Genomic DNA, 17,313 nt, shown 5'->3' on the forward strand with positions numbered 1-17,313 from the left:
TAAACTTCTGAAATCGAGTTTCTATTTTTGCCTATAAACGAACAAACTCCTCTTGTAACTTCGAAATTTTTTGCTGCATGCCTCCAATCTCCTTCTGTAGATGTGTGGAAACTCTATTGCCGGCCATTAGAGGGATCGTGAAAGCTCTGATACTTTGATAAGAACTTAGAATTTGAATAGAAGAAGAAGAATTATGAGAGAGAAGAGAAGAATTAGATCGAAGAATTTTGGAAGAGAATTTGCTTCAATATTTACATAACTGAATTTTCCCCATACACCCTGCACTTAAAAGAAAACAAATGGCAAGAGAACAACGTGACAATTCGGTTATAGCCAAACGCCCCGTTTTACATATAAACAAAACTCACCGTTTTGACTTAAACATTAACCACTAATAACTAATTTTTTTTTAATTTGAAATTGATGGCGAATGTAGGTAACAAGACTGGGGACACATAGGTGGTGATGGTGAATGAAGATTTAGAAATAATGGAAGCTAATATCAAAATTTCATTGGAAGGTCCGTATCCAGAGATTTTCTTCTCAGACCGGGTGCCAGAAATACTAGATAAAAGTATGGATTTAACAGTAGTAGTTAGGCTTTTGGGACGAACAATAGGGTACAAAGCCCTCCTTAACAGAATACAGACTCTTTGGAAACTTGTTAGATCATTTCAGGTGATCGACATAGACAATGATTATTACTTGGTAAAGTTTGCTTTGAGTCAAGACTATACCAAAGCACTCACAGAGGGACCATAAATGGTTTATGGGAATTACCTCACTGTTCAACCTTAGAGTCGAGACTTCTCTACGAACAAGCAACATCCCTCAAAGATAGTGGTGTGGATGAGAATGTCGGGGCTCCCGTATAGGTATTATAACAAGAAACTGTTGAGAATAATAGCAAGGACATTGGAGAAGGTGGTAAAGGTGAACTATAACACAACAAAATCAAGGAGAGAGAAGTTTGCACGGTTTGCGATTGTGGTAGATCTGATGAAACCGCTAAAGGCTTTTGTTGGAATCAACAATGTCCCTTTTTGCTTTCAGTGTGAGGGGCTTCCTTTAATCTGTTATAAGTACGGTTGTTATGGACACCTTCAAGAGCGTTGTCCATCGGAAAGAAACGAACCGGAGGAGGCCCGACCTGCGGGCAGTGCATCCAGATCATCACCGCCATCGATAGAGAGGATAATGGCTGGCCAGAAATGCTTTGGTCTGTGGACGCAAGCTCCTGGCTGGAAACAATGACCGACAAAACAATTGGCAGCAAACAATTATGGGAAGAAACGAAATAGTGTAAAATTAGCCTCGAAAAATACTCATTTTGATATTCTTGTAGATTTGGATGACACGATAATTGAGGAATCGCGGGATTTTGGGAACACAAATTTTTCAGGTGATAAGGGAAGTGGAAATGGAAAGAAAAGGAAGAAAGGAAATGGTAAACAAAAAATAGAGGAGCAGACGGTGTTAAAAAAAAGGAACGACTAAGGATAAGGGAATGGCTGGTGTTCAAGGGTTTAATGATGATGTAAGGGCGGATCAAACCCTTAATGGGCCCCATGACTATGGTGGATCGGTGGGATTAAAGGAAAAATTGGGCATTTGGGCAGGTGGGCCTAATGGAAATGTTAGAATTGAAACAAGTGGGCCTAGTAGACGGTTAGCGGTAGGGTTGGAACAAAATGACCCTAAGGTTGTTGACAGGCCCACAAGTCTCCCCATCACGAACCATAAAGCTATCTTGGTTGAAGATGGTACTGGGTATCTTGAAAATGCGGTTATTATGCATGAACCATGTAAAGTTAAAAGGGTTCAAGCACAAATAATAATAATAATAACAATAATAATAAAGCCTTAACCATGAAGGAGATCACTAAGAAGGGGCATAAAGTCCGCAAAAGGGTTGAGCAGAAACATCCTACTAAACCAGTTCTAGCAGAATGGGTGGAGATGTTTTCAAAAAAATTAGATAGTTCGAGCAAAACTAGCAATGTAGATGTTTCTATGGAAGTATTATTTATGGATGAGGTACCGGATGGGAGGAAATTGAGCCATCATTGTATAGACGCCCATAATAATACGGAGGAAGCTCTGATGGTGGGTGTGTAACACCCCTCGCCCGTATCCCTTGCCGGAACAGGGTTCGAGGTGTTACCCAACTTAAACTCAGTCAATCACACAAAAACCGTGCCGAAAATTTCAATCAATTTAAAACTTTTCTTTTCACATGTAATCTGTCCATATATGGGCTTACGAGGCCCAAAACATCACTAGCCAACATAGGCCTATTTACATGGCCAAAACACTTTATCAATACAAGCCACCACCTTTGGCTAAATTATAATATCATATACTCAACATTAAAACCCTATACATGCCATAGACTCGAAATACTAGGATTTACTTACACCAATAGCGTGAGCTCGACAGTGTGATAATATCTCCGGCGAACTCCAACCCGAGCAAGTAACTGGAGCTAAAAATCTATAAAACAGAGAACATAACAAACGGAGTAAGCTTTCATAAGCTTAGTAAGTTTTAAGCAGTGCAAACAATTAAATGCAATTATACTTCTATTATTCAATTTCTCAAAAGGCCATTTTCTAAGTATATTACCATTTGGCCGAATATACACAAGCACATAATGCACATTCAGCATTCTTATAACATTTAATCTGAATTCATATAACATAAATAAATCAAATACTTTCACACCTTGATCAAATGTATCATGGTCATAGATATAGTTATAACATTTATTCACATATGTATCACATTATACACTCGTGATTCCATTCAAATCGAACTCACATATGAGTACATAGTGCGTGCACTGCCCACTTAACGTATTGAATGTATTCAGTTGTCAAACTAATACGAGGTGCCTTAACCTTAGACTTTTATTCATTCACCGGCATTTCACCTGCTAGGCTCGAGGCCTGATATCATTTCACCGGTATTATAGCCTGCTAGGCTCGAAAGGCCCGAATAATGTCTCACCGGCATAATAGTCTACTAGGCTCAAAGGCGAATATAATACCAAAGACTAGGCTGCGGGATTTAACCGGGATATAATACCAAAGACGAAGCTGCGGATTTAACCCGGATATAATACCAGCACGAAGCCTGCGGGATTTAACCCGGATATCATATTTCGATAAACAATTCACCTGTTCTTTCCCACTTTCATAACTTATACTTCAATCATGTATAACTGAAACACATATCTATGAACAAAGATTTTAATCCTTTCAACCACATAGGGTTTAATTTCACATTGGAACACATATCTTAGTACATCAGTTAATAGTATCAAATTCGACTAAATATGCTAGTCACATACGGCTCATAACTTAAATTTAATGTTCATTCAACACAAAGAACATATGTATATTTTCACTGAGGCATCATCACAATACAATACATCTTACTCACTGATTCGCACGCAACCATTCAAATTAGCAATTATAAGATGGTTCCGCACATAGCCCATCCTTATCGATAATTTACGATGGTTTTACCCTTACTCACCTATATGACATAGGCATTTTCACCTATGCTTCTCAATTCACATTCATGATTCAATTCTAATCGATTTAACATGCATAAGTACATATCGCATACCTGACCAACTTAATGTATTGAACGAAATCGATTGTCGATTTAACACAAGGTCTCATAGTTGAACATAAACATGAAACCATTTCTTATAAGTTCGATTCACATCAATCATCAAATTCATTTAATTCACATGTACTTAATTAGGTTGTTCGTACCTGAATAATTTACTTTACAAAACGAATCCACATATCGTAATATCTCTACCAGCACATATACGGCATAGTTTATTCATTGTAACACTCATTTAGTGCATCAAATTTCCAAATCCAATTCAACTTAAGCATAATAGCCATAATCGGCTTATAGCCTTAAATCATTACATATTCGGCACATTAACTAAATAAAATTTACATTCTCTTTGCCATATTAATTTAACTCTTAGGCATATAAAAAGGAATCAAGCTTAAACACTTAAGAACTTACCTCGAATGTTGCCGAACGATTACAACGACTATTCGATTACTTTCTCTTTTCCCTTATCCGAATTTGCCCCTCTATGCTCTTGAGCTTAAATTCAACAATTTTAAACTTAGTCATTATTCGACTATTCAAGCATCACTTTCAAAATATTATATATATATATATATATATATATTCGACTTCCACACTTACAGATCATAGTAAGCTTATAAGAAATCAATAAGCAACTCATTAACAAATTTTTGTCAATGTTTACCACATAATCAAAATTTCACTGTAAGCTATCTTCCTGAGCAATAGTCACTAAATCATTTATAACTGGAGTTACGAAACTCCAAATCAATTTCCGTTAATTTTCCCTGAAAATAGACTCATATATCTTCCATCCATAAAATTTTCAGAATTTTTGGTTTGGCCAATCAATACCAGATTTTTCTTAAAGTTTCCCTTGTTTCACTGTTTGACTAATCTGACCACTCTTCACTACGAATCGAATTTCTCATTGTACAGAATTCAAAATATGTTCTCGTTTATTTCATTTGAAACTAGACTCATTGAGGAGTATAAGCATATAAACTTCATATTATAACCATTTTTGTACAATTTATAATGATTTTATAAAAACAGAACAGAGGATCTAGAAGTCATTTTGACCCTGTCCCACATCACTTCAAATATCTCATTATCAGCAATTATTTTGCTTACAGGGTTTCTTTTATAAGAAACTAGACTCATTAAGATTTAATTACATATTTTATTATGCTTCAAAATCATCTCCCACAATTTATGGTGATTTTCCAAAATCAAGTTACTGCTGCTATCCCAAGCAGACTTATTACCAAATCACTCTTTCACACATACCTTGCATGCATGTTATTTAAACATGATATCACAAATCAATCATCACATACCTATGATTTCACTTAAGCATAATCTCTATTTCATCATTTTAAAGCACAAACATTACTCAATATTAACCAAGTTCACATTCGGCCATAATACATGTAACACCCCCTAACCCCAAACTGTCGTCGGAACGAGGTTATGAGGCATTACCGGACATATTAGACAACTTACGAATAATTTACAATTAATTTAACTTTCATAGTATAATATAATAATTAAGTCCCTATATTGGACTCTCGAAGTTCAAACACGTATTAAAAGTAGAACGGGACTTGATCGAGTATTCCGAGAATTTTTTTTTTATAAAAATTTCAGCAGCATTTCTGCTTATTTTTACCTAAAACCCCCTGCAAATTCAAACCAAAATAACCGACACCAATGTTTCACATTCATATAACTAATATTTATATCATTAACATAATTTTTAACTTAATAACTATCACAGCATCATTTTAAATTGATTAAAAACTTCATTCATTTAACCATCTAAATCTTATAATTCATCCTTCACTACCCAAAGTAATATACATATTCAAGTGACTAAACAACACCTATGTACATGCCACCTTTACCCAAAAGAAAATATACATCACCAAATTTGTGTTGAGTCGGGATTGTTCGGATGCTTTGAGTGGGATACTTGACTTCTACTAACTTGCGCACGGAAACAACCGTACGCTGAGTATGGATATACTCAGTGGTATTACCATAATTCAAAATATATCATCAGTAATAAAAATATAAATATTAAAATACATAACAATTAATTTCTTAAATACTAATTCATACTTTATTTTTATTTTATTTTCATCATTTCATAATAACAATTCAATTTAATTATTCGTCAATTAATGTATTTTTCACAAACTTGAATTTAAACCACTTATGAACATTTAGCTCATACTTTTCTCTTTCTATCACAATTCCAATTTCTATTCATAATTCAATTTCTTTTTTTATTTATTTTATTTCAATGCCTTAAATTCACATTTCAAATTTTCACCCTATTAACGTAACTCGGACTTTGGCGGATACACGGATCCAACCAAACACACAAATATGGCACCCAGTGCCTCATCGGATAGTTCAAAGTAATAATTGACACCTAGTGTCTCATCGGCCTAGCCGAAGTAAAGTTGGTACCCAGTACCTCATCGAATCTATCCGAAGAAATTTAGTGACACCCAGTGTCTCATCGACTCGAGGTCGAAGCATCCCTGAACACTTCTAATCCTATGGCATGCCAACTATATCCGACTCAGCCTGACTAGTTAATAGGGTATTCAATTCACTTTCTCAATTCACAATTCAAATCACCATTCATTTTTCAATCAATACACTTTTCAAATAATCACATATTCCATAATTCACTTATTCTATTCAATTTAATTCAATTTGCATCACTTTCATTTTCACTCAATATTCATATCAATTTCACATACTTACCTCAAGTCTTACTTACCATACATAACAATTAAAATTCAGCAATCAATAATAATTAAAATTTGAATTATAGTAATACACACGTAATTCTCCGTTTTAGTCCTCGATGACTTTTCCTTTCCTTTTGATGCTAATGCTTCAGGTTCTTTGTTGGCTACTGAAAATAATAGTAATTTACATTATTATTTACAGCATTAATTATAATAAATAATTAAATTTCTAAACAATTCCTACCTTATTCCCAATTTAATCCTAACTAAACTTAATTATTTTCTTAATCCAATTCACTCTCTTTTCTATTCAAATTTTGTCTAAACTTATATTTAACTATAAAATTTCCTGCATATTTCCCTAATTTCGAAATTTCTTCAATTTAGTCCTTACAACATAAATCTTATAGCCTAGTTTACAATTTAATCCCTTAATCAATTCTAACTTATAATTCATTCAATTAAATCCATAATTCCATAATTTGTCCAACATGAACCATATTTGGAAACATATGAACTCTTGAACTATCAACTTAATTTCATCAAAATCTTGTTTCAAAGCTTCTAAAACATCAAGATTAACTAAAAAGGACTTAATTGACTTACCAAATTAACTCCAAGCTTCAAATCCCTAGTTTTCTCTTTTATTTTCTTTCCTTTTCTTTCTCTTTTCTCCCTGCTTCCCGTTTTCAATTATGTTTCTATTCCTTTTGTTTCTTTATTTCTCTTTTATATTTATTTGCTTTACTTATTTAATTAGCATATATTATAATATATTTATTTTAAATATCTATTTTAACATCATTTACATATTTTACAATTGTACACATATTTAATTCTACATTTGTACCAATAATTTTATTACATTTGTCATTATTTAATTTGTTTCTCAAACAAAAATCTCATAATTTAAAATTTTAATTATTTAATTAACAAATATCTTTTACTTAAATTATAAGTAATTTAGTATTTAAATTACAAATGTACCAATATAATTTTTACACATGTAAATTTTATTACCATATATTTATCAACTATTTAATTTATTTAAAATATAATATGCATTAAATAATCATAATAATTATAAAACCATAATAATAATAATTTTAATATATATAATACATACATTCAAGAAAAATCTTAATTGTTCTTCCATTTGCCGCCTCAATTTATGTAAATGGCTTAATTGTCATTTTGATCTTTTTTATTTTCTATTACTTTAGAATTAAACTTTTACCCCTTTTTCAATTTAGTTCTTTTTGCTAATTATTCTAAATGAAGCTAATTTCACCTAATTAAATCCTAATTAGACACACCACTAGGCTCATAAATATTTTTAATAATTATTTTCGAACTTATTTCACTAAGACGGAGGCCCTATAACTCACTTTTCCGGTGCCCGTGGATTTTGGGTCATTATAATACACACAACATGTTAGCCGATTTTCCCCCTTAGCATCTAAGGCACATGCATGCTCATTTGCTTGGCTCAACTTCACCTATCTTCCATTTTTCATCAAAAGAACATGAAACAACAACCATTTCCCTCATTTCAATTCATGACCGAATGCTCACAACGCAACCAAAAAAATGAAAATATGCTTCATGAGTTAAGGTAGAATCAAGAAGAACTCATGAACATTAAGATAGAAGCAAAATACCATGAACTTACCTTGCATCTTCTTCCCCCTAGTGACCGAATTTGTCAAGAGCTTTCTCCTTTCTTGCTCTCCTATTTTCAGCTATGATGAACAAAGATGGACAAAATTTTGTCCTTCACTTCCTTTTGTTATTTTATTACTCTTTATTTATCACATAAAATGACACATATCAATTAGTACCATAACTTCATGTCTTAATTTATTATTATCAAGTGCACATGTTGTCTACCACCAACATGATGGTCGGCCACTACACATAAAATGGGAGGTTTGACATGCAAATCCTCCTATTTTGCTTTACAAATTATTTGGCCACTACAAATTAGCCTATAGCATTTTCAAAAATTTTCACATAAGTCTTATTTCATAATTTCACTCACAATTGACAAAATCAAAGCATGAAATTTTCACACATGCACTTTCACATGAAACAAACACAAAATATAACATCTAATTATTTTTGTGACTCAGTTTTGTGATCCCGAAACCACTTTCCGACTAGGGCCAAATTAGGGCTGTCATAGGGTGACTTTTTATTGGGGTAGTAAGTACAATATTTTTACATTTTTAATATGGATTTTAAACTACTATGCTGGAATTGTCAATGGGTTGGAAGTCTCAAATTTGGTGCTGTGTTGAAAAATATCTTGAGGACTTAAAAGTCGTATATCTTAGTGTTAGTAGAAACAATTATAAATGGGAAAAAACTGATAAGGTTATTCGGAGAACAAGTTTTAATTTTTCGTTTAGAGTGGAAGCAAGGGGCTTTTCAAGTGATATTTGGGTTCTATGGAAAGACAAAATGAGGATTGATATTATTGAAGTTTCAAGCCAATTTATCCATTGTTACTGCTCTAAGCAATGTATGAAACAAAATATTTTGTTTATGGTTGTTTACACTAGTCCTAACATAGCAAAACGTACGTTGTTTTTGAACCACATTGCCTCATTGAAGCACCAAGAAAATGATCTATGGCTACTTAGGGGTGATTTTAATGCGATTGTATCCAGTGAGGAAAGGGTTGGAGGTGCAAAGACGAGGCTAGGTATTGATCTCTTATTCCGAGGCTTCATGTTTGAACATGAGATGGTAGATTTGGGTTATAAATTTCCATATTTTACTTGGATTAGGGGATTGTTATTCCAACGATTGGACCAATTCATTTGTAACGCAAACTAGATGAAGTGTTTTCTCGATTCTTCTGTGGCACATCTTCAATGCATAGGTTCAAATCATAAACCTCTGTGTCTTTCTTTGGCATCCCAAAGACACCCCAACACACAAAAACCTTTTCGCTTTGTTGCAACTTGGCTCGAAATGATATGTTTGACGAGGTTTTAAAAGATTCTTGGATGTTAGGTAATGGTGTGATGATAAACATTGAAAAATTCTGCACTAAAGTCAAAAAGTGAAATTATCAGTCCTTTAGGCATATTAGGAACAGGAAAAGGCTGTTTATGGCAAGACTAAAGGGGATTGAGGATAGGCTTGATAGGGATCCTTCAAAATTTCTTCTTGATTTAGAAAAAGAGTTCAAATTGGAATTACAGGAAGTCTTGAACCAAGAGGAGAGTCTTTAGCAATAGAAGGCCTGAAGTAAATGGACATGTGAGGGTGACGTAATACTAGATTTTTTCACGTAAGTATAATTTCTAAAAGAAGGGTCATGTAAGTTTTTCGTTAAATATCAGCGATTTATAAGTTGGAATGTAGTTTTCCTCCAAAGATGTTTTTGTTGTTGCAGTGAACATACAAGTGGGAGATTGTTAGGAAATGCCCTCATATTGTAGTAAATATGTAATTGTTTTTTATATATTTGAACGATGAATAAATAAATTTAATTTTACTTTTCACTATTATATCTTTTGTGTTTCTAGCTTTCATATTGCATGCATAAGGAAATTGTGATAAGCAAATATTAGCTCATTGATTGTCTAAGTTCAAACTAATGATAAGTGGCACTGTAAGAAAGTTACGTTGCGAGAAAGACAACTTACTTCAGTAGATAATAATAAGATTATTATGCCGCCTACAATTCCAATTAGGGAGATGGCTAGTCTTGGCTATCGGAGTAGTTGGCTCCATAGGTAGAAAGATAGATGTATCCATTGGAAGAATAATACATTTGACTAGACCCAAGATGAATAAATTTTGAATCCATTTGTGAATTGATTCACTTGTGACGTTTATGGTGTGATTTACCTAAATCCCGAGTTAGTCATGGATCATGAATGTGCTTTGATATAAGTAGAGGCTTATGCTCTAAAGCTGATCGAGCCGATAGTCGATATGTTGGGTACATAACTTGTATATGGCATGACTTTACTAGCAACAGTGAAATTCATAGCTCAATTAAAAAGTTAATGATATCCTCTCATTAGCATTATGTGGATTGATAAATATGGAACGTGACCACAAGTTGCTTATTTTCGAACAAGCAATTTATCACAGTCATTTATTAATAGTGATCATATTAATCATTAAGAAGACACAATTATGACAATGAGATAAAATATGATTGCATTGAATGAGAGAATTTAACTCAAAGGAATCAAGGATATGAGTTTAACACACACATGACAAGGTCATTGGACAAAACAGTTGGATGAATTGCTTTCGTAAAAAGTAATTGTGAATTGACTCCATGATTAAGTAATTGTGAATTATCAGAGCGATGCTTCTGCACATAATTGCAATTACTAGAGCCTAATTGTATATGTCCGATTGTCCTTCTGCTAACTCAACAAAAGCTCGATCGGACTACACTTGAATTAGAAAAAAAAATTTACGACTTTGGAAATAATTTTATTGAGTCTCTTTATTCGATGTGGAATCAGAATATATGATTAGATTATTAAAAAAACAAAAAAAAAAAGATTAATATGTTTTTACGGGTTTTTAAAAAAAACTTAAAGAAATATTATTTAATTTTTTGAATTTTTGGTTAAAAAGTACCACTTGTCACAAAAATGGTTGGTTAAGAATTTTTTTAATGATGTTAACTTTTTAGGGTAATTTGGATAATAGAGTATATTTTAGATACCATTTGTAACAGAAAAAAACTTGGGTACCAACTTGGGAAAGATGGTATAGTTTATGTCCCATTTTGTGGTTTAAGTCTTGAAATTATAGTAGATTTATAGCACATCATGGATGTGGATAAAAAAATTTATGTAACAAATATATTTGTTAAAATCCACATCAAATTCAATTGGTGCTTTGATTACGATGCTAAAATTAATTGTTTATCATACATGGTGTTTTGGGTTCAAATTATGGATTTTGAATCGGATTAGACCAATTTGACTAAGAGCTAGTCGATGTATGGTCCAAAGAAAGGCATTAGATCGGTTGACCTAAGAACTGGTATGGACAACTTGAACTAGACAAAAAAACTAGTTGAACCAATATTCTTTTTATGATTTATTTAATCGAACCGAACCATCCGGTCGAATTGACCAGACTAATGAACCATCATCGGCCTGATTGGTTCAATCATTGGTTCAATCTTAAAAAGCTGGTTCTAATCTCATTATGATCAATTTTTTATTGATATATTATATAAAAAAAGACAAAACACCTTCATAAAAATATAACTTAATTTGTATAAGAGAGGGTATTTGTAACACCCTATATGTAACACCCCTAACCCGTATCCGTCACCGGAACAGGGTTACGGAGCATTACTGGAACTTCCAGAACATTTACAAATAATTCATGTTAATTACTGCTCATTTACCAAAATTATTCATAATGTCCCTTATATGGACCCTCGAGGCCCAAAACGAGGATTAAAATTGAGTCAGGACTTAATCGGAAACTCTAAGAATTTTTCACGAAGTTTCAAAAAATTTCCAAGTTACAGGGCTCACACGCCCGTGTGGTCTAAGGGACACGCCCGTGTGACCCTAGGACACGCCCGTGTGACCCTAGGACACGCTCGTGTGAGAAGCCATGTTCGAAACTAGATAGCTCTTTGACTTATGCCACATGGCCAGCTACACGCCTGTGTGCTAGGCCGTGTGGTTAATTTAATTTTTCGAAATTAGGTGCAGGTTTCACACGGCCAAGATACACGCCCGTGTTTCAGGCCGTGTAGCACACACGGCTGAGACACACGCCCGTGTCTTTGCCCATGTGCCCAATTCTGAGCATTCTGTTTTTCAAATTTAAAATGCAGGGGACACACGGTCTAACCACACGCTTATGTACCAGGCCGTGTGTCACATATGATCTAGACACACGCTCGTCTGTATGCCCTTGTGGACAAAATAAAGTCATTTCTAGCTTCATTTCTCACCCAAAATTTCACCAATATCCTGCACAAATACTTATATCCAAATACCAATCAATCCAAACATTGATTTCAAACAATTTCTACATCTAATATGATATAACATTGCATCCATACATGTTTTAAGTTCTTACCTTGGTTTAACCTAAACATTAAACATCATTTGATCACTCATACTTAACACATAAGTGTTTATCATGATATTATGCTTAATAGGTACCAAAACATACCATTACTAGCCATTCCAATGACTAGATTACAAATACCATATTCAAGCTACCTATGGCCAAGTTAGCCTATACATGCCATTATACCAAAATAAGTTTGCTATTTATACCAAAATAAGTTTATGGATAGTGTGATGATGCTCCAACCGTTCACCAACCTTCGCGAGCTTGCGAGCACAATCTCATTTATTAAAATTAAGCATATAATAACATGTGTTCCATCAACTTGGCAAAATTGCCTAACACATGCATTCAACTAAACATTTTAGTCACAAAACTCATAATTCTCATAACATGTCAAGTATTTTATCCGTTGAACCATTGAAATTCCGATGGATACTCAGGTAGTACACTCAAGGTGTACAATTCAATAATCTGTCAATTTATATTCAGGAGTACCCATTAGGGTACTAAATCAGAGAACATACTCTCGAGCCACATATCATATATCAAGATTACCAGTCCAGGCCAAATCCTAATTATAACATATGCTCGAGAGAAATTATAACAAGATTACCCATCTAGGCTAAATCCTATCTGTAATAAGGTCAATAGGATTACTCGTCCAAGCAAAATCCCGTCAACAACAAATGCAGGACCTCATTCAATAAGGGAAATCACATTTATCCATCGAAATCCAATATTCAAACGGAACATAACCTTTTTAAACCATTTCAAGCATGTATTCATTTCTTTATTATAACATTCAAATTAATTCACATAAATATAAAACACATTCCATACAAACACAACATTCAATTTAACATATTTACAAACACAACATTCAATTTAACATATTTACAAGCTCGATTACATTACACGAACTTACCTCAACACTTGTTCGCGTATATAAATCTACTAATCCGAAACTTTTTCTTTTCCTCGATCTAGCCTTGAATTTGCATTATCCGGATCTATATAAATTAATTTAATCATCAATTTCTCACATTTCATATTCATTTGGACTCAATTTATATCCTAGACAAAATTACCATTTTGCCCCTAAACTTTCCATAAATTTCAATTTCGTCCCTAAGCTCGGAAAATAAAATTCATGCAATCTAATTATTTTTCCAAGCCTAACCAAAATTTCAATATAAAATTTACAGCACATATATTCTATAAATTTCAAAATTTTTCTTCAATTTTGACAACTTTACAAATTAGTCCCTAAATTATGTTTTCATAAAAAATCACTTTATAAAAGTTGTTTATCTATCAACAACCTTTCTTTTTCTATCATAATTTCTAATTTTCAGCATATTCATCCATGACATAACTTCTATACTTTGATAACTTTTCAAATTGATCCCCTAAATAGATAGATTAAACTATACCAGTTTCAAAAATATAAAAATTACTAAAAACGGGGCTCTAATACTTACCAATTTATGCCAAGAAAGCTTGTTTTCTCTTTCCTAGGGTTTCCATAGAATATTTTGGGAAGAAGATGATATAAAATGATTTTAATTCTATTTTAATTATTTATCATCTTTAATTATTTCTATTTCCAATTTAGTCCTGACCTTTTTTCTAAATTTCCATGGATGAATCATCAAAAATATCTACTAACTTTTGATTAATGGTCTAATTACCATATGATGACCTCAGGTTTTGAATTCCATAGCTATTTAATCCTTCTAGCTACTAAAATTCAACTTTTTCATTTTATGCGATTTGGTCCTTCCTGTAATTAATCACATAATCGGTAAAATTTTCTTATCAGAATTTTCACATGACATCTCTATCATAACACGGGCCATAAAATAAACTTAAAATAAAATTTATTTTCGGCTCGGATTTGATGTCCTGAAACCACTGTTCCAATCTCACTGAAAATGGGCTGTTACACTATACTCGATCCAGTCGCTGAACACGAATATTAGGATGTCACACCACCATCACACATCACACACATTATAAAATGTCACATTAATAGGCAATCGTCCTCTTTATTAGCGTTCTTACAAATTTTTAAGTCTAGCATATACTAATCATCATTAAAACATGTTAAACATACTTCAAACAAACTTATAATATCAATTAAACATGCATTAAAGCCACTTAGAAAAATTCCAAAACAAGTTACGCAAGTACCGATACTGAAACAAAGGTATCAATATTTCTCTTATATAGTTTCGATACCATTGGAAAATCGATATCAAAATAGCATTTTGTTTCTTGTCTAAAAATTAAACCCCAGAATTTATTGATACATTAATTAAAATATCAATTGTTTTATCCCGAGTATCGATACTTGTGGTAAGGTATCGATACCAAATTATCATACTGACTTCCTGCACATCAAAATATCATAGAGGTATCATTTTTATAACCCGAATCCAAAGAACAAAAATACAACAAATCTAAGTATTTAATTCATCCCAACAAATATCTAATAAACATGCATCATTTTTTAAACCAATATCAAAACGACCAAAATAACAGTTCAAAACATAAAAAAAATGTCCGAGCAAGAATCAACATACCAAGGTCCAAGCCTATAGTTCCTAGGAATAATTATTAAGCTACAAAGTATCCAAAACATCATGGCAATGTCATGCAACAGTTATACCACATTATTCAACATCCATTGGCCATACATATAGTTCATGGCACTTCAACATAGTAAATATTCAAACCAAAATAATACCAATGAAATAATTATGACATCCATCAAAAGAGCTAGAAAACTAAACCCATAAAAAATCATGAGGACCACAATAATCATCAATCAAAGTCTAACCACATTGCCTTATCGCCATAGTTCAAAAAACAATATTAATACCACCTACGCAAATACTAAAGCCTAACTTGGATCACTTCCTTGGTATCTCTGCATCGCTCACATCGCAAACTTAAATATCTGCAATAGTTAGAGAGAGTGGGTGAACTTAAACAAGCTCAGTGAATGTCAAAATAACCACAACGTATACACAACATAAAAAGTTAAACAAGAGCATACTACAACACGTTCACAACCATATTCTAACCATGCCACAATAACATATTCACACTTCATTAAACCATAAAACTAGTATATACTCTTATGTACGACTACACTCATCAAGACTAAACAATGTGTTCATGCTTTAATAACTCACAAGTCTAGCTTATATATTCATATGCATTCACAAGTTAAATGATAACAACCCAAACTACAATTACATACACAATTTACCATGAGAACATACTAACATTTTCATGAAACTTAAATAAACTTATTTAGCTTATTATTCACATGTTTATGCATCCGTCTCACATCATATTATCACAATATATAAGATCACATTTAAATGATAATTTGACACTTGAGGCTATGAAACATAAAAGTGGGTTCTATCACTACACATCGGATACACGGATCTCTAACACACTAAATGACGCATAGATTCGAACATATCTCAAAAAGTGAAGCATAAAGCTAATACTCTCCAACACATCAAACATGTCCCATTTAATAAAGCTTAGCTCACATTCCATTATCTCTCTAACCTGTCCTAGTGCCTCAATGCCCAAAAACACAATACATATAGGTGAGTATTCACAATCTTATGGCATGCTAACTATATCCAACGATTTCAAGAGATCACAAGGCTAAAATATCCACAATTACACATTTTTAATTATTGATTTAATGCACGTTATCTATGTTTATATTAATCAAATTACATCACAACTTTTACACAATGCATGCTCATTGGATTCACATTTAATTACACTTCATGTGCCACAATAATGCTCATTGAGCCATCACATATCCGACCACATCTGTGTGCATTAAAATCAGTACATCATATATCAAATACAAGTATTCTCACATATTACCTGTCATAATAATATCACGTTCCACAACTCAACACATATATACTTACTGATATTCTGCTCGCTTTCGCTACATATTTGCATTATTAACATAACATTATCACTGTCGTTTGGCATGCATATCATGCTCACAACACAACACAATTCAAAATAATCATCAGACATGTTTCATATCACAATATCGTATCATAATAATCAATCCATAATTATTCACATAATTGCCGAAATAAAGCAAGAGAAATAGAAAGGTTACACTCGAAACTTAGGATAGGGGTTTAGGCTATTCCTAAGCTCCCAATTAACACAATGAATCATGTTTACAAGTAGCAATTCCAAACACTCACTGATCACACTTTCGTCTAATTGCTGAAAGTTTAAACTAGTTTTTCCTTACCTTTATCTTTACTCGTTGAATGTCCTAACAATTCCAAAGCTTCAACAAGTTAAATCACACAACAACACAATCAACAATCAACCAAAACTCACTTCAAACAATCAAAACACATGCCTAAGCTAATTCTTATATAATCGAAACGTTCAACATAGCAAACTTGAATTTCAATTATCTTAGTATATACTTAATCTTTTTGCCTAAAATTGATTTCTTTCATCCAATTGTTCACCTATGACTGATTCTCAACCTTTAAACTACTAAAAACTACCCAATTCAAGGTATCAAAATTTTCGACATGTTTATGAAACTTTAAAGTAAGTTTACAAAACCTTCTATGTAACACCCCTAACCCGTATTCATCGCCAGAATAGGGTTACAGAGCATTACCGGACTTATTACTCAAATGAACATACATTTCTCATACATTTTTCCATTCCAAATAAAAATCATTCTCAATCATTCATATTGTCCCTAATACGAGCCTACGAGGCCCAAATCATGCATTAAAAGTGGTTCGGGACT

The 17,313-nt window shown here is 32.8% G+C and overlaps 1 protein-coding gene across 1 annotated transcript; it reads left to right on the forward strand.

Moving 5' to 3' along the window:
- Positions 1 to 465: 465 nt before the first annotated feature.
- Positions 466 to 1,254, forward strand: LOC108477588 (uncharacterized). Its single transcript, XM_017780118.1, has 2 exons — positions 466 to 708; positions 799 to 1,254. The coding sequence occupies exons 1-2, from the start codon at positions 466 to 468 to the stop codon at positions 1,252 to 1,254; spliced, it is 699 nt and encodes a 232-aa protein (XP_017635607.1).
- The last annotated feature ends 16,059 nt before the right edge of the window (positions 1,255 to 17,313 follow it).

Source organism: Gossypium arboreum, chromosome 12 (genome assembly GCF_025698485.1).
Source record: "Gossypium arboreum isolate Shixiya-1 chromosome 12, ASM2569848v2, whole genome shotgun sequence".
In the NCBI taxonomy this organism is placed as follows: Eukaryota; Viridiplantae; Streptophyta; class Magnoliopsida; order Malvales; family Malvaceae; genus Gossypium; species Gossypium arboreum.

Coding starts and splice junctions, on each gene's coding strand:
- LOC108477588 (XM_017780118.1), top strand. CDS start 466: ATGGTGAATGAAGATTTAGAAATAATGGAAGCTAATATCAAAATTTCA. Junction 709..798: donor TAGACAATGATTATTACTTG/GTAAAGTTTGCT, acceptor GTTCAACCTTAG/AGTCGAGACTTCTCTACGAA.